The 20384-nt window shown below is 40.1% G+C and overlaps 3 protein-coding genes across 4 annotated transcripts; 2 read left to right on the forward strand and 1 right to left on the reverse strand.

Moving 5' to 3' along the window:
* Positions 1-1347: 1347 nt before the first annotated feature.
* On the forward strand, positions 1348-6589 carry LOC116040575 (OCIA domain-containing protein 1). Its single transcript, XM_031286056.2, has 8 exons — positions 1348-1573; positions 1776-1860; positions 1968-2021; positions 2115-2162; positions 2712-2841; positions 2927-3099; positions 6081-6230; positions 6371-6589. The coding sequence occupies exons 1-8, from the start codon at positions 1520-1522 to the stop codon at positions 6406-6408; spliced, it is 732 nt and encodes a 243-aa protein (XP_031141916.1). The 5' UTR covers positions 1348-1519; the 3' UTR covers positions 6409-6589.
* Positions 6590-7697: 1108 nt separating this feature from the next.
* On the reverse strand, positions 7698-9486 carry rhbdd2 (rhomboid domain containing 2). The gene has a single exon (XM_031286045.2). The coding sequence runs from the start codon at positions 9156-9158 to the stop codon at positions 8160-8162; it is 999 nt and encodes a 332-aa protein (XP_031141905.1). The 5' UTR covers positions 9159-9486; the 3' UTR covers positions 7698-8159.
* Positions 8848-20229, forward strand: chic2 (cysteine-rich hydrophobic domain 2). Of its 2 annotated transcripts, XM_031286057.2 has the most exons (7): positions 8848-8957; positions 9933-10137; positions 14461-14515; positions 14779-14934; positions 15070-15126; positions 16428-16487; positions 17321-20229. In XM_031286057.2, the coding sequence occupies exons 2-7, from the start codon at positions 10001-10003 to the stop codon at positions 17369-17371; spliced, it is 516 nt and encodes a 171-aa protein (XP_031141917.1). In that variant the 5' UTR covers positions 8848-8957; positions 9933-10000; the 3' UTR covers positions 17372-20229. The 2 variants fall into 2 exon arrangements, 1 of the variants encoding a protein (XP_031141917.1); XR_004897047.1 differs by lacking the exon at positions 8848-8957 and having other exon boundaries at positions 9778-10137; positions 15070-15146; positions 16358-16487.
* The last annotated feature ends 155 nt before the right edge of the window (positions 20230-20384 follow it).

A 20384-nucleotide genomic window follows, 5' to 3' on the forward strand; every position in this document is an offset into this window, starting at 1 on the left:
CTAGGACTATGACTGTTTAACTTGTTTTATTATTTATTTTACATTTATTTTTATCTTTATTAATACATACTGTGTGTATATGTTTATACTTATATTGTTTATATTCTTTTTATCCTTCTTATATTTAGAGAATGTGTGACATGCACCAACTACACCATGACAAATTCCTTGTATGTGTAAAAAACGTACTTTGCAATAAAGCACTTTCTGATTCTGATTCTGATTAACTGCTCCTCAGATCTCTGCATGGTAAATTGAGACAGCTAGCTAGACTATCTGTCCAATCTGAGTTTTCTCTCGCACAACTATCTTGCAGCGGCTCTGTGCGGAGCTTAGCACTGCCCATGACGATTGTGATTGGTTTAAAGAAATGCCAATAAACCAGAGCACGTTTTTCTCCCATCCCGGTGTTGCACCGAAATCTGTGACCCGTCGTGATCTGTGTCCCTCCTGTTAAAAGCGTAGCGCCCCCCTCCGTGGTTGAGGTTAGGGACAAGGGTTTGGTTCAGGTTGTGGTAGGGGGACACTGATCTCGATGGGTCACAGATTTCGGTGTAACACCGGAATGCAATGTGGAGTAGCCAGACCCTCCTCTGATCGCAGCGTGTGGATGGTCTGGCAAAGCGAGACTATATTGCCAGTAAAACTGAATGGATGATAACTGGTACAACAAAGGAAAAGAACACACCTCTATTTTTAGTTTTATCAATACATGTTAGCCTATTGATTCTTATCCAGTCAATCTTCTCCCCTCTGTCTCTTCCTCACTAGACCTGCTCTGGATAAAAACGTGTACTCTAGCTTTACCAAGTTTTCAGTACTAGCATCAAAGATTTTTTATTTACTTTATGCAGCCACATATAAGAGGCAATCAAAGTCTTCTTTGCCAAAAAGTGTGCAAGTGCAACAGCATCATCTAGGCACCGTACAATGCCATGACACGAAAAGATGGATGGAAAAGAATACTACCATAATATAGCATATAATATGAAAATACAATAACAAAAAATAGACTAGTAGTATAGTATTATTATATAATGATAAAACTAATACAATGCAATTTAATATAGTGTTGATACGTTACTACTACTACTAATACTACTACTACTACTCTGTATTGTCATGTACCATAAAGTCAATTATTACATTATTATGCTATTATTTTAACAACCACTAGAGGGCGTACGTAGATGGAAATGAACTTTCAAAATAAAAGATCCAGTTTAAATTTTGATTGACTAACTTATGTAGCTACTCTTTTAGGATTTGGTACACTAGTAAGTAAAACAGTAATGTATGATTATTTTTTTAAATAATTCCCCCAGCGTATTGTTATAACAGCACTATTGTCGCTTCAGCTAACCCACAAATAGCAACTTTTTTAAATTTTACTTCCGGGTTATGCCAGTGCTATAATGACATTGTGTCCGACAGTAAAGAAGTCAGACCGCCGAGTGGCTTACAGATTGTTATTTTATAAGCTTTAAAAGTTTAAATTAGCACTGACATTGCCGTCAACATGACGTCCACCACTACAGGTTTTACAGAGGAGCGGCAGCAGAGAGGAGCACAGGTAAACACGCATTATCAAACGGGGTGCTAACGTGTTAGCTGGCTAGCATGAACTCTGGATGAACTGCAGATGCTAGTGTTGTCTGCTGTTTAAATGTCATTAGTTTTTCTGTAGAGTAGTCTGTGTGGTTTGCAAATAGTTCTAGTGCTAACTAACTGAATTGAAGTTAACGCTGGTGTTTGTGCGTTATGTTAATCTGCAGGCTCCAGTGGGCATGGAGTACATCCCCACAGAAGAGGAGAGGAGGGTGTTTAGAGAGTGCAACCAGGAGAGTTTTTGGTACAGGTGTAAGTTTCTGTCTTTCGCATATAGGTCAGATTCGTGATTTTAAAACCAAAGCTAAAATATGTATGCCATCTGTATTGAGTCTGACACCAACATGCTTCCTTCACAGCGGTGCCCTTCTCTGTGGTCAGTGTGGCTATCACTCAAGCCCTAGTTGCCAAAGGTAATACTAATGTACAGAAATCAGCAACACAACTGTGAAATACATATAAACACATCTTTAACTTAACATCGACCTCGTTCTGTTTATTTGCAGGGATTCTGTCTGCATCTCCAAGATTTGGTTCTCTACCCAAAGTGGCCTGTAAGTTCGTGAATGTTTAATGTAGGCGATGACACACTCAGTTGCCTCATATTAACAAGTGGACTTAATATTAGAAACATCTGTCACTATAATGTCAGCAATAACGTTCAACAACACCAAAAACTACAGCCTATAAGAAGACTATGACGCTGAACCAACACCTCTTTTTAACAAAAACGTAACGTTATAATTATTATAAAGGTATTGTATTTGATTAGATGTAGCTAATAAACTGAAAGGTGAGTGTATCATTAGTGTGATATGAGACTAGACATTCTCTTAAAGGCTGCATTACAGTTAAGTGATGCAAACTTCTGAACCTAATTTGCCAGTCTAGGTGTGTGAACAGTCAATCCCGATACCTGTTTAGCTGCAGTTTCATATTCACATCACTAACAATACTTGTTTCAAGGATCAACTACCCCTAGTTGAAATTAAATATTATATGAAAGAGAAAATAGTCATGGGCAAAGTATTGTCTCGTAGTTGCTTCAGGGGTATTAAATATTTAAAAAAAATTGAAATCTTTGAGTGTGTTTGTCTCTCCAGTTGCTGGCTTTTGTGGCTACCTGGCAGGGAAAATGTCGTACATGAAAACGTGCCAGGAGAAGTTCAAGAGGTTGGAGAACTCCCCTCTGGGAGAGGCCCTCAGACAGAGGACAGGACTGCCTCCACAATCGTGAGTACATCACACACTTGATTGTGATACTATATGTTTTCATCCACCAACTACTCTTTGACTATTTTTCTGTTCTCCACCCCAGTTCCAAGGCTCCTCAGTCAGAGCTGAGTGACCCAGACTCCCCGACATTTGACACCATGTTCCAGACAGCAGAAGCCCCCGGCCAGACGCCCACCAACACCAGAGAACAAGGATTTGGCTACAATTCAGAGTCACCCGTGCCAATGGGCAAAGCAGATGACTTCAGCGCTGCAGGTACCACAGAGAGATACTGTATGTATAATTTTTTTCAAATACAATGTAATAATGGCCATCTTTCAATGTAATAATGACCATTAAGCAGTGTCTCGGGCCCACCACTCGGTGTGAAACCAACAATTTTGGACAATAACTTTTGCTAATCCATACTTTGATCTGTGTATTTGTTAAACAGTAATTTGTGATAAAAGCTTAGCCTTTGCTAGTTATAAAGCTTTCATATGGCAAACAATGGGGCAAAGATGAAGCAATTCACCAATATATTGGGTTTTTTTTCAAACCTCAACTGAACAATACAGATACTGATATTTGTATATACATCTTCAAATTCAGGCACACAACATATTTTGCTTTTAAAGGAGAATTCCGGTCAACACGTAGCTCTGTTGTTTGTAAAAAAAAACAAAAACAATCTGTATTGCCTACACCGTGTTATCCTCCTGCTACAGTTTGCACCCAGGAGGCGGAAACAGGGCAAGTTTTAAACATGCTTTTAGCCTCTTAACATGTTCGAAATGCCATTACAAGTGCCTGCCCATGTGAAGTGATTCATTCCGAGTGAACATAGTGAATCTGACTACAGTAGATGTGAAAGAAATGCATAAAAGTTGTGCCAATTCAGCTCTGTTTAGTTCTGGTGTTGAGACGGCAAGACGAGTGCTTCGGGACCGTCTACAAACTGCAACACCAAAAAGTTTTCAAAAAAATTTCAAAAATAGGCATAGTATGCTTATTTTTTTAAAGTGTTGTAGTACAACTAGCAGGAGACAAGTTATAATTGAGGTAAGTTTGGAGACACTACCTTATTGAATCATTAAATTAATAAATATTTTTGTTGTATCTCTATTCGGTGTTGTAGTTTGTAGACGGTCCCTTAGTCTTGCCGTCTCAACACCAGAACTAAACAGAGCTGAATTAGCATAACTTTTATGCATTTCTTTCACATCTACTGCAGTCAGATTCACTATGTTCACTCGGAATGAATCACTTCACATGGGCAGGCACTTGTAATGACATTTCGAACATGTTAAGAGACTAAAAGCACATTTAAAACTTGACCCATTTCAGCCTCCTGGGTGCAAACTGTAGCAGGAGGATAACACGGTGTAGGCAACACCGATTGTTTTCTTTTTTCTCGCTACTGACAGCACTCCAAATTTACAAACAACAGAGCTACGTGTTGAAATCGACCGGAATTCTTCTTTAATACACTGTGTGTACTGTTGATAAAGGTAAATATTGTATACTGTCCCAGTTCTGCAGTCGAATATTGGGAGTAGAAGAAATATTGGACTATATCTGTAATTCTTTTTTAAAGATGTTGGCCAAAGTCAATACTATGGCAGTATGTAGATACATCTCTTAACATTGCACTCAACCAAAGACAAAAAGAGAGCTGTGTGCAGCTATGTTGAAACCTTCTTACCAGTGCTGAACAGAGACGCTGAATTAATCATATGAAAGATCATTATGATGGATTTGGATGCAACAATTATGATGCATGCAAAGACAAAATATGAGCTGAATGGCCCTCATTTATCAACCTAACGTAGAAACCAGCGCAGATATGAGCGCAGAAATCCTCTTACGACAGGCTTCACGTGTGATTCATGAAACGTTCGTATCACACCAATCGCAGCGTAACAATGGTCGTACATTGATAAATGCAGCGGCTGGAAACGATTGTAATTTAAATGTCACGCCCCAATATGTTCTGGGTTTTGAGGCCTCGCCCCTACAATTTATGACATGGCGAGACGTTGCACTTACGTGTGTAGTTTTGTCAGCCTGAAAACTGTTATTAAAGGCTGTAGAAAGAATGCGGAATGGAAAGAGATCACTGATGCAGTAAACAGTGTTGCCATGGTAAATCGGACTCCAGCTGAAGTTTATTTAATTTATACATCCTTGACATATGCTATAGTCCCCATAGTAATATACAGGCTTATTTGCATTCTCTTAGGCCTACATGGTGTACCTATATTTAAATAAACACACAGTAGCGGAGTTTATGCAGTGTCTTTTATTTTACTCGTGTTTTTTTCATGAGTCAGAACTGTGAGGGAGAGCGCGTGTCCTCCGCCCCCCGTGCTGGACCCCCACCTCGACCCTGTCTCCTGACAGCAGAGGGGCTGGAAAAACAAGCCGAAATATATCGGTCAATGGCAGAAATAAATGTTTTGTATCGTCATGTTTCCTGTATTGAGTATCATTGCCAAACATAACAATATACCTTTTAAAATTAAGGAATAATATCCTGTCTCCTTCGTATAGCCCCAGTTGGGGCTGTGCTGGACACTGCTCGCTGGGCATCGGGTCATCTGGCTCCAGAACCCCACAGGCTAAAACAATGTTGCAGAATTTTTCTGCCGTGTATAGTAGGGTCCCCTCACTGATGCAAGACCATGAGCCATCTGCCCTTAATCAATCCGATGGAGCGCTCTACCGTGGGCCGTGTGCATACGTGTGCACTGTTGTACCGGCGCATAGAGGTCTTTTAAAAGAGCCAGATCTGCCATTGCTGATAAGTGATCAACTGATGACTTCTCCTTCTCCTGTTAAACTTTTTATATGCTGCACCGCAAGTCCACACTGACTCGAAAACTTGCGTACACAAATTCAGACCAGACGTGAGATTTTATCGCAGCCTACACTCACGTTCAAATTGATAAATCCCTTGCTTTGCGTAGGAATCGGCGTACGCCCGTCCTACGCCTGTTTTTGGTCGTACGCACGCTTCATAAATGAGGGCCAATGTGCTCAGAAAGACATACCTGAGTTGCATGTTTAATTATATTAAGTCAAAAGATGAGTTATGCTTACTGTGGGTGCCAGAAATAAGCTAATTCTGGTGCTTTACTATTTCACCAAATCTGTCCTATTATGGAATCTGCTACAAGTTCTCCTATGTCAGTAAGTAACTTTCCTGTCAACGTTATAACCCTCTTTGCCCCTTTCCTTGTCCCCACCACCTTCAGTGGAAGATGAAGAGCCCAGGAGGAAGGCCATCCTCTATGAGGACCTGAGGCTCAAGAACAGAGAGAACTACGAAGTCACACTCACTCAGAAGGCCGAGACACTGCTCAAAACATCACCTGAGAAGGAGCCAGGCAGACCCAAGAAAGACGGTAAGCTTCTACTGCAGAGATATGTGAAACACTTGCTGGGTTAGGAAAAGTCGAGGGGTTGATATTCAAGTACATCCGTTTGCCTTTAAATGAATGGGGAAAAAAATGATGAAAGACTGACTTTCTCTCTTATGTTACAGTGAAGAAGAACATCTATGGAGATGCCTGGGAGGAGTGAGTCCTTATTTGAAATTAAGATTTAATCTGTACCCTGGCACCCCTGATGCTGTGGCCATTTTGTTCCAGTGTGACTCGGGTGTCATTGAGTTGTACGGTTTCTAATATAGATGTCTTGGAAAAAAAGTCAATTAAACCAAAGTATCAGAGGAATAAAACTCTCTCTCTATGCTTTGACATTATTGGGGATATAGTGTGCTCATTTGTCATCTTCACTCTCACATTTAATAACAGAAGGAAAAATAATATTGACACTACATTTTACTGCTATTAGAGCACAACTTGAATGCATGCAAGATAGTGCTGGTTGGGTGTAAAGTAAGCAAAACTACACTACCGGTCAAAAGTTTGGGGTCACTTAGAAATTTCCATTCCACTCCGTTACAGACAGAATACCAGCTGAGATCAGTTGCGTTGTTTTTTTTAATCAGGGCAGCAGTTTTCAGATTACATTATGTGCTTACATAATTGTAAAAGGGTTCTCGACTGTTGTAGAAAGAAGTGGCTGATCTTTAATGCAATATCTACATTTCCCATTATCAGCAACCATTCATCCAATGTTTCCAAAGTTACATTCTGTTTACTAATCTGATATCATTTTAAAAGGCTAACTGAGAAAACATTGGCGAACCCTTTTGCAATTATGTAAGCACATAATGTAATCTGAAAACTGCTGTCCTGGTTAAAAAAAACAATGCAGCTGATCTCAGCTGGTATTCTGTCTATAATGGAGTGGAATGGAAATTTCTGAGTGACCCCAAACTTTTGACCGGTAGTGTAAATATCAGTGGTGTCTTAAGAGTTTTTTATATCCCTTTGTCTTAATCGGGAAAATGGCCATGTGTATTGACACACAACTGATTACATCCTGATTACATACACAGGATTTTTCAATGTGGGAGGGGGAGTAGATGTAAATGTAAGAATATTTTAACAAGGTTATTGAATTTTTCAGTTGAAAAAATATCGGACACGTTATTCCAAGCAGAGTATTTTTATGTCGTAATTCATGTCTGGAAGGGGTCCTTAAATATAAATAAAAACATTATTTGTTACTCTTATCTTGCGGGCCATATTGAACATTTCTTTGTTGATCTCTTAAATTTCCCCTTGGGGATCAATAAAGTATCCATCTATCTTTGTTTGTTCACTTGACCCTAACATCAGGAGGATGTAAATAGTTTTGTGCACATATACAGATATACTGTACCTTGTCCGTTGTTATACATGATGAAGGGTAGGGTCAAAATATTTCCTTTTTCCAGTTCAATAAAGTTTTGGAAGCTTTAGTCCAGTTTGCATATACTCACAATTTATTGCATTGAAATAACATTTAATTTGTTATCCTGCACATGCTTTAGGCTAAATATAGGACAGGATGTGCACACAAACCTTTAAGATTGCCACATGTTAAGAGACTTCTGTTTTGCACAAATTTGTTTATTTGTAGAAATGCGTAAAAAATAGTACAAAAGTATATTTTTAAATTGAGGTACAAAATGTCATGTAATTGTACAGCCAGGCAGAGTCCACACATACTATAGAAGCCTACTTTAAAACCAGCTTAACAATGTGTCGAAGCATTTGACATTTTAGACGACGCAGTCCAATGACAAGAGATGCTGCAGGTGCCCATGTGTTTAACAGGGAAATGTATTACAGTATTGATAGAATAATCAGAATCAGAAAACTTTATTCTGATAAGACTCATCTGTATGGTTTGAGTGTTGTAAGGCAATCAAATAACCGTGACTATAATTGACCAAGATGATTAAGACCATGACTATGGTTGTGGTTGCAACTTTGGCCAAAACTCTGCTCTGAACAGTGTCCATGATTTAGCTCATATCTATGTGCAGAGCCATGTTCATGAGGATGGAGAGGTGGTGTGGGACTGGTAAGAGCACTGGTCGAATTCAGCCAGCCTTCGTAACTATTGGCCACGGTATTGGGACTGTTAATGCTGGACAATGGAGCGTAAGCCTGGACCGGGTAGGACCCTGGTGTTGGATTGATTAGTGGAAGAAGGGTCTTCCTCCTCTCCTCTGTGGAAGCAGGGACAAACGTAACACCCCTGATGCTCCTCAACAACCTAAAAGGCATCATCTTCTCCAGAGCGCCAGACCTGGCTTCAGACATGTCCAGAAAGGGAAACCATCCTTTCCCATACATCCATCCGACCAGGATGCCAATAATGTTACAGGGGAGCACACTGCGAGGAATGAGGGCAGTGGTGATTATGAGGAGCACCCAAGGGAGAGCCATGGTGGGGAAACTGAGTCCACACAGGAATCCTTTAGTCATTTTGGTGTGCATGGTAGTTAGAGCCACACATGCCAGGACCACAGGAACCAACCCCTCGGCTGGACTCTGGCTGCCGTCCTCTTGCAGAAGATCCAGGAAGCTGTAAAACAAGCCTGTGGTGGTCGACAGCAGGAGGAACAAGAACAGGAAGCGGACAGTGCCAACACCTTTCTCCAAACTTCCACTGAGAAACACCAGGGCTGTAATGTTCAGGAGAAGCTGAGCTGAAGTTTTGTGGTAAAAAGGGTACGCCAAAAGCTTGTGGAGGTGTCCATTTTGAAAAACAGTGGCACCAATACTGAAGACCCCCTGAGTGAAGTTGAAATATGTTTCGATGCCAAACAAAACACATGATAAAAGTACCACGGTTAGAATCCCGCTCGTGGGGACAGGTACCAGTTCTTTGACAACTTGAACGATCATTTTAAAATGCTCAGTTCGTATCATTTTGCAGAAAAACTTAGGATATCCACGGCGAATAAGCTAATACAAAAGTTTACCTGTGGTCTCTACACAATGTCCTAAACAGGAAGTAACGTTACTGTCACATCAATACTGGTTTGAACCGTGTCCACTGGAAACCCATCTGGCTGATGTAGCTAGGTCATGATGGATAACTTAGCTAAAGGTTTACAGTCATCGATTAACTTATTGACGGCGACCGTTCAGTCGCGGCTCCCGGAAGTAAGACGACGCTGAAGTTAGCTTCCGATTCGGCAGCTAACCCTGAAGTTAGCTTCCGATTCGTAGCCATAGACAGTTCGTAGCAGCCGATTCGGCAGTTAGCTAGCTACATATCGGGTAACGTTAACGTTAGGTCCTTGGTCCTTATCGTACCTGCTGTGGTTGAAAAAACAAACACAATTTTCCTATTTAAGTGAAGAAAAAAAAACATGACACATTTTGCATTCTACAAAAGAATCCTTCACTACATAGCATTTTTTAATTTAATATTTGATTTTAACTCAGTAAGCATTACTGCATAAACAGTAACACATTACTTTTTTGTCAATTGTATTTTTGTCATGAAAAAAAAACATAGACAAAAGAAAAAAACGTAGCACGTATGTCCCTCTTCCGGTGACGTACCGTTACTGCGGCGGATGTTGATGTTTTGTTTCAGAGCGCTGGCAGAACGATGTGAACTGTATCGTCTCCGGGACGGGTTGATATTTTTCGTGGTTGTCTTCGCGGTTCTATTTGTACTCTTTTCTCGGTAAGGCTCGCTGTTCTTCGGCATCGTGTCTGTCCCGGTGTCTGTCCCGGGAAGCGCGAGACCGAGTCGTGCGATGATGGAGGACTTTGATGAGATCTACGAAGAGGAGGAGGAGGAGGAAGAGGAGGACGAGGACAGGGCCGCGGAGGAGCAGCTCCTCAAGTACGCTCCGGACCCGGTGGTGGTGCGAGGGTCCGGCCACGTCACTGTGTAAGCAACTGGTGACACTTACGGGCACCAAGAGAAGAGTTTACCGTTACCGTTAAATCAGCAGCAGCCGCGGTCTCCGTGGATAACTGACTGCTAGCTAAGTTAGCTCCCGCTGGTGACCTAGCGTAGCCAGCAAGCTACTAAATTAGCAGCGAGCTAACTCTGGCGAGGAGTGGCTGATTAGATTGATCTTTCGTTTTAGCTGAAGTAACGTTAGATACATGACCTAGCTAATACATGAGTATGTACCTTTTATGTATGTACCACGTAACGTTAGTGTGATATACTGGTATCTTTGCTATTTTAATGTCAAGACAGTTTGTCCCCGTTATTTGTTCCGCAATTTCGGGACTTAAACACGGAATCAGACTCGTTTTGTACAGAGCCTGTCAGTAGGTTTAAAGGGTAACGTACCGATTTGGCTATACCGTGCACACAAATTGGTACTTCTACCCTGGAATTTAGTAGCCAGTGTGCATTAATTAGATATTGATTCATTTTTCATACTCTGAAATTACTAAATTGTACCCCCTGTAACGTTACTGACAGGCAAAGTTTTTGGTGTAGAACTAAGAGCTGAAGTTGCTAGATGTTGTGTCTAGTCCAGTCAGGAGGAGCACACAGTAATTTGGGGTTCAAACTAAGAATATGATTCACTCAAATTAATAGTATTGAGTTGTCACATTGTTTCCCCTCACTGCTCTTTTTGACAAAGTTTTGATTAGAGGTGAAACGATTAATCGATTAGTTGTCAACTATTAAATTAATCGCCAACTATTTTGATAATCGATTAATCGTTTGAGGCATTTTTTTATTAAAAAAAATAAGATTTCTCTGATTCCAGCTTGTTAAATGTGATATCTTCTAGTTTCTTCTCTCCTTTGTGACAGTAAACTGAATATCTTTGACTTTTGGACAAAACAAGACATTTGAGGACGTCCTCTTAGGCTTTGCACTAAACACTGATCCACATTTTTCACCATGTTTTGACATTTTTATAGATCAAACAACCAATCGATTTAATCGAGAAAATAACCGACAGATTAATCGACTATGAAAATAATCGTTAGTTGCAGCCCTAGTTTTGATACTACATTCAATGTTAGCTCTCCTTTACTACTCTTGTTGGCACATGTGGCTGTTTAAAGCAACCCAGAATAAATTGAGACATGTAAGTCCCAAGTGTTACGGGGCACTTTTAATTAGATTTTGGTCTAAGGTACATGGATATGGGGGTTTTGGGTGTCTAGTGTGTAATCTTTGACATCTCTAAAATCCTTTCCCCTCTCACCCGCCCTAAGCATCGAACCTGGGGGGACAGGGCCTTCTCCGTTGCTGCCCCCTCCCTCTGGAACTCTCTCCACCAACACCTCAGACTTTCCACATCACCTGCTAATTTCAAAGCTGCACTCAAAACCCATCTCTTTAAGCTGCTTTTAACCTTTAACCACAGTAGCTATTTTCATTTCTTCATTTGTATTTTCATTATGCCGTTTTGCTGCACCTTTTTAATATTTATTTCTAGTTGTTTTGTTGTTGTTATACTGATCTTGTTATTGTTTTTCTTTGTCTTTACCATATAAAGTGCCTTTGAGTACCTCTAAAGTGCTATATAAAATAAATATATTAATATTATTTTATATGAAATATCAATGTTTTGTGTTAGTATAATAATATGTCTGTGTTATGGGGCTCCCTTAGAGGTCGACCGATATGTTTTTTCTCTTGCCGATGCCGATCTTTAGAAATCAGGGTCAGCCGATGGCCGATTAATACTGCTGATTTATTTTGGCTGATATGTGCTTGTTTTTAAACCTCTATTTGAAAGATAAAATGTAACACTAATATACACAGAATTTCTCAACAAAAACATTTATTGAACACTTCACCAATCTACACTGTATAGGCTACTTCAATTAAAAATGTATAATGTAAAAACATACTGTAGCCTATAGTGTATAAATAATGTATGAAAAATATATTAAATAAACAAAACCAGTAAGAAGAAAATAAACTTTGTCAAATAAACCTTTCAATGAAAAAATAAAGTTTAGTGCACTTATCAGCATTTAGGCCTATTAAACTTCTGAGAATACAAATCTGCTTCACAGAAAGTGATTAATTAATCTCAACACTATTTCCTCCTAACTCCTGTTGAATCAAATAACACTAGGGCTCTCTAAAGTCAGTTCTTGTTCACCTTGTTTGTTAGATCATTGTTCATTTGTTGAAGTGTTTTATCTGTGTTTTGGGGATCCTACTGTTAGCCTACATGTCCTGTTGATTTCCAGATTTCTGTCATTCAAACAACTCTTAGTTGTAATTTAAAACTCATCCAGCCAATTTAATAAAATTAAGGGTTTTATTCGTGCTCGAGTCCATAGATGCAGTTAATGGATACAGGCACGGAGGACTGAAGACTCTGTTAGCAACGGTTAGCTCCGTTAGCGGTTAGCTCCAGTTAGCTCCGTTATAGGAGTGGATGAGACTGCCACGGACAGGGGTAACAACCAGACTCTGATAAATGACATTCGGGGAGCTTCCACAGCGGTGTGGCCGCGGTGTTTTGTATGGTTTTATTAGTACAGTTAATCCCAAGGCAAGAACACCAGCAACATGCTACTACTAACAGTAGCGTCTGAACTAGAGGTCGACCGATTAATCGGCCGGCCGATTTTTGGCAATTTTTTTACATAATCGGCATCTGCCAATATCAAGCCGATTAATAAGCAGGCACATCTGCGGGCAGCCTAGTGTTAAAAACATGAATAGGCGACATTTTTTACAGCGCGCCCAGACCAGCTGCCTCCAGACCCTCCCCTTGTGAATTCTTGCGCCGTGTGTCTCGCGCAGCCACTTCAGGTTCAGACACTACCGTTAGTAGTAGCATGTTGCTGGTGTTCTTGCCTTGGGATTAACTGTACTAATAAAACCGTACAAAACACTGCGGCCACACCTCTGTGGAAGCTCCCCGAATGTCATTTATCAGAGTCTGGTTGTTACCCCTGTCCGTGGCAGTCTCATCCACTCCTATAACGGAGCTAACTGGAGCTAACCGCTAACGGAGCTAACCGCTAACGGAGCTAATCGTTGCTAACAGAGCCTTCAGTTCTCCGTTCCTGTAGGCTATCCATTAACTGCATCTATGGACTCGAACACGAATAAAACCCTTAATTTTATTAAATTGGCTGGATGAGTTTTAAATTACAACTAAGAGTTGTTTGAATGACAGAAATCTGCTCAGATAAGATCCTAATGAGTGTAACAGGACATGTAGCTAGGCTAACAGTAGGGTCCCCAAAACACAGATAAAACACTTCAACTAATGAACAATGATCTAACAAACAAGGTGAACAAGAACTGACTTGAGAGAGCCCTAGTCTTATGTGATTCAACAGGAGTTAGGAGGAAATAGTGTTGAGATTAATAATATGACACTTTCTGTGAAGCAGATTTGTATTCTCAGAAGTTTAATAAATGCTGATAAGTGCACTAAACTTTATTTTGTCATTGAAAGGTTTATTTGACAATGTTTATTTTCTTCTTACCTGTTTAGTTTATTTTATATATTTTTCATACATTATTTATACAATATAGGCTACAGTATGTTTTTACATTATACATTTTTAAATGAAGTATAGGCTACAAGTGTAGATTGGTGAAGTGTTCAATAAATGTTTTTGTTGAGAATTTCTGTGTATATTAGTGTTACATTTTATCTTTCAAATAGAGGTTTAAAAACAAGCACATATCGGCCAAAATAAATCGGCAGCATTAATCGGCAATCGGCTGACCCTGATTTCTAAAGATCGGCATCGGCCAGAGAAAACCCATATCGGTCGACCTCTAGTCTGAACCTGAAGTGGCTGTGAGAGACACACTGCGCAAGAATTCACGAGGGGAGGGGCTGGAGGCAGCTGGTCTGGGCGCACTGTAAAAAATGTCGCCTATTCATGTTTTTAACACTAGGCTGCCCGCAGATGCGCCTGCTTATTAATCGGCTTGATATTGGCCGATGCCGATTATGAAAAAAAAATGCCAAAAATCGGCCGATTAATCGGTCGACCTCTAGGCTCCCTATAAAACAAGAGGATCTCAGGAGGTTTATTCTGATCTATATTGAATTTTAATACTTACCCATGATACCTGCTGGACTCAGCAGTTTTACCTTTTGGATGATCGGAGAAAACAGGTGGCCTGAAATGTAAAGTTGTGGTAGACTTGATGCCACTTGGCAAACGTTTGTTTATCTAAGCCAATTACCCAAACAGAGTGTATGTCTGCTTATGTATAACAGTCTACTGTTTTCCCTTTCCCCCACAGCTTTGGGCTTAGTAACAAATTTGAGTCAGAATTTCCTTCAGCACTAACAGGAAAGGTGAGTGTCTTGTTATTCAATAATGCATATGAACTATGGCAAACTTACATTCTCACATTTGCATCACTACAATATTTACCTTATATTCTAGCTACCAGCCAACATGTGATACGTCATTTTTATTATTTTTATATTAAAATGGCTAAATATTCTGTAGTGTAGTATGTTGTATTCTCTCTGTTCCATTCTCTCTGTTCCAATGTACTATCTAAGAACATTAAATGTTACTATTTTAACTATGCCACGTATGTGCTCTTCCTCAGGTGGCACCAGAGGAATTCAAAGCCAGTATCAACCGTGTAAACAGCTGCCTGAGGAAGACGCTGCCAGTGAACGTGCGGTGGCTCCTGTGTGGCTGCCTCTGCTGCTGTTGCACATTGGGCTTCAGTTTGTGGCCTGTCATCTGTCTCAGCAAGAGGGTAAGATTTCCATTCATGTTACATTTGCTACAATGTTAAAGGGAATCCAAATCAACGAGCAATTCAGAAAAAGGCTAATGTGTTGATTTTTGGGGGTTGAAAAGAAGGTCATCTAATGTCCCTGTTGCCTTCCAGACAAGACGATCTATAGAGAAACTTCTGGAGTGGGAAAACAGCAGACTTTACCACAAGGTGAGCATGAACGGATGTGTGTATTAATAGTTAGGCCTGTCGCGATAGTCAATAAATCAGTTAATCGCATGATAAAAAAAATGAGAGAGAGGGACAGAGAAAACGCTAGTTGTTAGAGCAGGGTTTCCCGCAGCACTTTGCAGTTACGGCGGCGTCAAAAAAAAAGAAGTATATGAGCGATATCTGCCGTGTTACTCGGCATCCTGTTTTCTCCCTTTCATTCCAAAGCACACAGTTGACAACCTGCAGGTGGAGGCGGTGGAGACAGGCTCGGACATACACACCGCTGTGGACTTGTCAGTCTTGCAAGCGGTTTCAGGACAGTGGCTGCATGTGTCCGACAATGCACAGAGCATTAACGGTACAAGCCTACAGCTGTCCACGGACACGGAGTGCGGAAAGTCAAGTCAAGTAACTCCGTTACCTGCTTGTCGGTCAACGGTTAATGATCGGTTATTTAATTTCATTGTGCTTTCTTTTGGAAGGCTGGCTGCCAAAAATCGCCACTTACTAGCTAATTAATTAGCCTGAGGTAAAACAGAAGTGATGTGGTGGCTGGCGTCTGGTGTGTGCGCCAGTTTTTGTGTGTGCGCCTGTGGGTGGGTGGGTGTGGGTGGGTGTCGGCCCGCCCCCGCGAAGCTCCAGCCTGCAGACAGCAGAGGAGCAGAAGAAAGTAGCTGCACCTTCGCCAAAATGAAGACTGAAAAACAGAACTATTTTGATACAAACATTTACTCGCCATGTGGCAGATAGCCACATAGATATAAATAGATATAATTTATTAATTATATATTATTTAAATTTAATATTTAATGTTTAATAAATAATTGTTAAATATAGTACAGAGTCTGTAGTCTATCGCACAAACACTCGACGAATGCTGCAAACATTTGACAGCCAGTACGAATTGCCTGGGAGAACATACGTGTCACAAACGGCAATTCCACAACTGTACAACAGCGTGAAAGACGACGTACTAAAGGAGATCAAAGACATATTGTGGATATTTAAAATGTCTTCCAGTTCCAGTGTTAAATATTCTTTAGAAATATTCTTTAGAAAATAAAGTTTATTGATCTTTGAGTTGTACCTGCATTATGTAAGGTGTACCTGCATTATTATGCCATTATCATTATATTAGATGAAAATGGTCTCAGAACGACAATATTATCATTTATCGCAATAATTTCTGGGACAATTTATTGTCCAGCAAAATTTGTTATCGTGACAGGCCTATTAATAGTGTACCTTGTTAGGACATGTTATAAAAATATCTGATCTCTATTGCACTCTGTTTTCAGTTGTGTTTGCATTGGATACTAAGCAAAAGGAAGTGTGAAACCAACAACATGATGGAATATGTAAGTATCTGTTGTGGTGAGATGATGATAATATACAATACAGTAAAGTTGGTTTGAGTAGTTGATCGATAAGTTTGATGGCTTATCAGACACCAAAATGCTGCACAGAGCTTTTGTCATACTATGAGGAGATGCAGATTTTACAACAGGAAATGTATCATGGCTGCAATCATTTTGTCCTCAACAATTGCATGGTTAATAGTAGAATTACAATGTTCACATTACATAGTAAGCTACAATGGAATGTGTGCTTGAATGTATTTTATTGTTTACACAGTGGCCTGCTAATTGATGTCACATTGCATTGTAAAATTTAAGCCAAGTTTAACTTTAGTAGTCTCATTAAGAACTAGAAGGGCACTCAGAGTGCAGACCTTCGTCAAGGCATGCCCTATCTTACAGTGTTAATGCAGTGTGAATTTTCCCAGTTGGGAACTCATTTTTTCAGATTATTACAACGCCACATGAATGCAGCACAAACGCCCTATTCTGCTCCAAAATTTAATATGTTCTACTTTGGCTCATGCTACACCCTTTCACCAAGTTTAATACAAAATTGGGCCAGCAGTTTTTCCATAATCCTGCTGACAACAAACAGACAAATAGAACTGAAAACATAACCTCCTTGGCGGAAGTAAAGAATGAGCAGTCTGTGTTTTTCCACACTGTATTAATGTTGGTTTGAACATGGCCGTACACAATCAACATAGGGGTGGGTAATAACGTATACTATCTTATCTTAATACTTTGGTAGAAACGCTGTTGCAAAATCCCTACATCTTGAAAAATCTGTATCGTCTTGTCCTAACAGCTTTCTTTCTTATCTCCTGCAGGTAATCTTAATAGAGTTCTTACCTAAGATCCCCATCTTCAGACCAGACTAGCCCAATTGCAGCTGATCTTAAACCTCCACTGCTGCCCAGCTCTGAACCACAATGGCTGTCAAGTCCTGAATGAATACCCCAATCTTTTTGTTTACAGGGTAGCATTGATCCTCCCTCTTTTCTCTTTAACTTGTTCTCCCACACATACCTTCTCTTCACCCTTGTTTACAAACCCGGCATCCCAACACTTGTTTTTGGAGTGAATTCACCATTGAATCACGACCACGATCATCAGGCGAGCTGGCACACTGTTAAGCCATGCTAACCTGCACCAGCCTGTGGGATGTTGGGAGAACCAGCCATGGGCAGCGTTAATGGATTTTGGATCTAGAGCTGGAGACTGGACTCTCAGATTGAGTTCTCTGAGCTACGACTGGAATTTTGTCACTTGTATTTCCCCTAACCTAAGCACATGGCACAGTCAGACCATGATAAAACAAACACTTTCACGTGTCACCTACTGTCACACCGCCAACTTCACCTGCAAAAAATACACCCCAGTGCTTTTGTACCAGTTAGTGTGGTGCTCTAGATCATTACTAGAGGCTGTGGAGCAACATAACATGGAACTCCAAAGGAACCTTTATCCAAATCAACTCTGTAGCAGACAGATTAGTCTTACAGAAGCATGTTGGGCCACAGCCAGAACAGCTGAACTCAAAAATGTCCCTCTTCTCATCAACTACCAAACGTCCTCTCGCCTCCTTTTACATATCTGCACACTTCACTGTGCATCACCCCTAACCCAGTGACAATCACACACTCTGACTGTACTCTCCGTAGTGTGAATGGGTCTTTATGTTACACAGTTTACCTGGAACATTTTGTTTTCAACATAACATGTGTGTCAAGGTGATGGGCTGGCTGCCTAGCAACCGCTCCTGAGTCACAGTGGAACAAGTAAGCTGGAAAGGAAAGCCACTAGTGATGAAAAAGAGATACCTTTTATTCTTTTTTTAGTATCTTAAGTTTTGTTTACTGTTTTGGTGAAAGAGAGGCAATCAGTACTTCACTGTTGTGTGTATCTTTCTGAGAGTGAGAACTATAAGCAAATAAGAGACAAATCAGACACAAAGAGATACTCTTTACTCTGTAAAGCAGCAGGGTTCTTCCTTTGACGTATATCTTTGCCATAACCAATCTTTGTTACTTTTGTTGTAATTTAATATAAATGCATGAGTGCGCATAGAATCTGTGCATTCGTGAAAGGGGTCTCAGTTGTTTTTTTGCAAAGGTATGCCATGGTTGCTTCCTTTTTGTCTTTATGGTCATGTGACAACACTAAAACACAATCGCTTTGTCCTTAACACCTTCACATGGCCTCTCTTCCATATCTGTTGACCTTGGCTTACTTATATGAGTGTTCAAGTTAACGATGTGGCTTTTCTGAGAAAGTTCCTCTGCTTTAGATATAATCTGACCCTTTACATTCAGAGGTCTGGAGTGACCAAGAATGTTAGGTCATTTTATTAGGTGTTAGGTAATAGCAGGGTTCTGTATCATGAAGCAGGATTACTAAAGTTAGCTTAATAACTGCACTGAGTAAAACCAGACTACACCCACATCAGGAATGTGGACATCAAGCTACACTAATCAGTGTTTTTATATTAACAATAAAAAAAATGACTGTAATGTGAAAGGAGTTACTTGTAATGATGTACCTACCTACAGAGAATTATCACCCAACTGTAGTCCCCCTCAGCTCTACGGAGCGTTATAGCGTCTTTCAGCTCATTGTTTTGATTTTCTGGCCTGTGGCAGCAGAGAAACCTCTGATAAACCCACTGTACACTAGCTGCTCAGCACCAAACAACAGACACACAGTGACTAGCTGGTGAACATAGTGGAGCATTTAGGAGCTAAAGATATTTCCCAGATATTTCCCTCAGGAGTTAATGGAGACCAGTAATGGAGCTAAAAGGAGAATGACTCTTGAACTTACTTTTATCAGGTGTCCGGAAACCTGACCCCAATTGAATGCTAATGTTGCAGTTTGCTAACAAGCTGTTCGTTACTTCAGTTATCTATCTAACAATCCTGCTTCGTTATAAAGGCCTAAGACAATTTTAAAACTGTCAACATGTTATAGATCACATCATAAAGCACATCTCAGTTTAAATGAAACGTACAACCAAATGCCAGCAAAAAGGTGATGGTATAGATGTAGCTTTTCACTGTCAGCATCACCTCTTGATTTATAAAAACATCCAGAGACTGAGATTGAACAAAGCCACTTTGTTTTAGGTCACACAGCTCCAGTGATTATGGGTCACACTCAGGGGATTATACTTACAACAAAATGTAGTATTGGAAAATCTCACTGTCAGGTATGTTCCTAAGTTATACCAGGGGGTAAAGTATTCTGCACAGATCACACATTACTTGAGTAATTGGAGTATGTTATGAAATTGAAGAAATGCCTCTAAAGACAACTAATCTTTCTGTGGTCTTCCTGTTGAGTTAGTAAAGGAAGCACATCTTCCATGGACCCACAAAGCTCAGACATTGTTTTGGTTTATATGTTGAAAGACCCAAAATTCACTCGATTGGTTCATCAGTGACTTTTCTATATTTTTGATTGTGCTCGGTTCTATGTAAATCAAGGCATAAGGCCATATGCAGATATTTGTGCTGTGTGTGTACACGGTGTATGAAGATGCAAATGTTCTTCGTAGATCTCAGACTGTGATTGAACCCTGCACAGAAATTGAGTCCTTTTTTTATATAATCTTGAGTGGTCTGTGTGTTTGTGTGTATGAGAGTGAGAAAGATATATGTACATATGACTCATGAGCAGGTGTGCAGATGTACAGTAATAAACTACCAATAAACAAGGCTATGGGCATCCTCCTCTTTAACTCAGTGTGATTTCTTTTCCGCTGATTGTCAATTATTGGGATGAGGTAGATTTTACCATATATTATAGGCGTACATCATCTTGAATTAAGATTCAGCTGGTGATGCATTATGCAAATGCGACCTGAATTTAAATAATAGATACTCTAAAACAAGT

The sequence above is a fragment of the Sander lucioperca genome, chromosome 4, assembly GCF_008315115.2.
Source record: "Sander lucioperca isolate FBNREF2018 chromosome 4, SLUC_FBN_1.2, whole genome shotgun sequence".
NCBI classification, from domain to species: Eukaryota; Metazoa; Chordata; class Actinopteri; order Perciformes; family Percidae; genus Sander; species Sander lucioperca.

Excerpts from the sequence above, each read along its gene's own strand:
- rhbdd2 (XM_031286045.2), bottom strand. The coding sequence starts at position 9,158 with ATGATACGAACTGAGCATTTTAAAATGATCGTTCAAGTTGTCAAAGAA.
- chic2 (XM_031286057.2), top strand. The coding sequence starts at position 10,001 with ATGATGGAGGACTTTGATGAGATCTACGAAGAGGAGGAGGAGGAGGAA. Across the intron at positions 15,127-16,427 it reads ACAGCAGACTTTACCACAAG|TTGTGTTTGCATTGGATACT; the intron begins GTGAGCATGAAC and ends CTCTGTTTTCAG. Across the intron at positions 16,488-17,320 it reads CCAACAACATGATGGAATAT|GTAATCTTAATAGAGTTCTT; the intron begins GTAAGTATCTGT and ends TATCTCCTGCAG.
- LOC116040575 (XM_031286056.2), top strand. The coding sequence starts at position 1,520 with ATGACGTCCACCACTACAGGTTTTACAGAGGAGCGGCAGCAGAGAGGA. Across the intron at positions 2,163-2,711 it reads TTCTCTACCCAAAGTGGCCT|TTGCTGGCTTTTGTGGCTAC; the intron begins GTAAGTTCGTGA and ends TTGTCTCTCCAG. Across the intron at positions 2,842-2,926 it reads ACAGGACTGCCTCCACAATC|TTCCAAGGCTCCTCAGTCAG; the intron begins GTGAGTACATCA and ends TCTCCACCCCAG.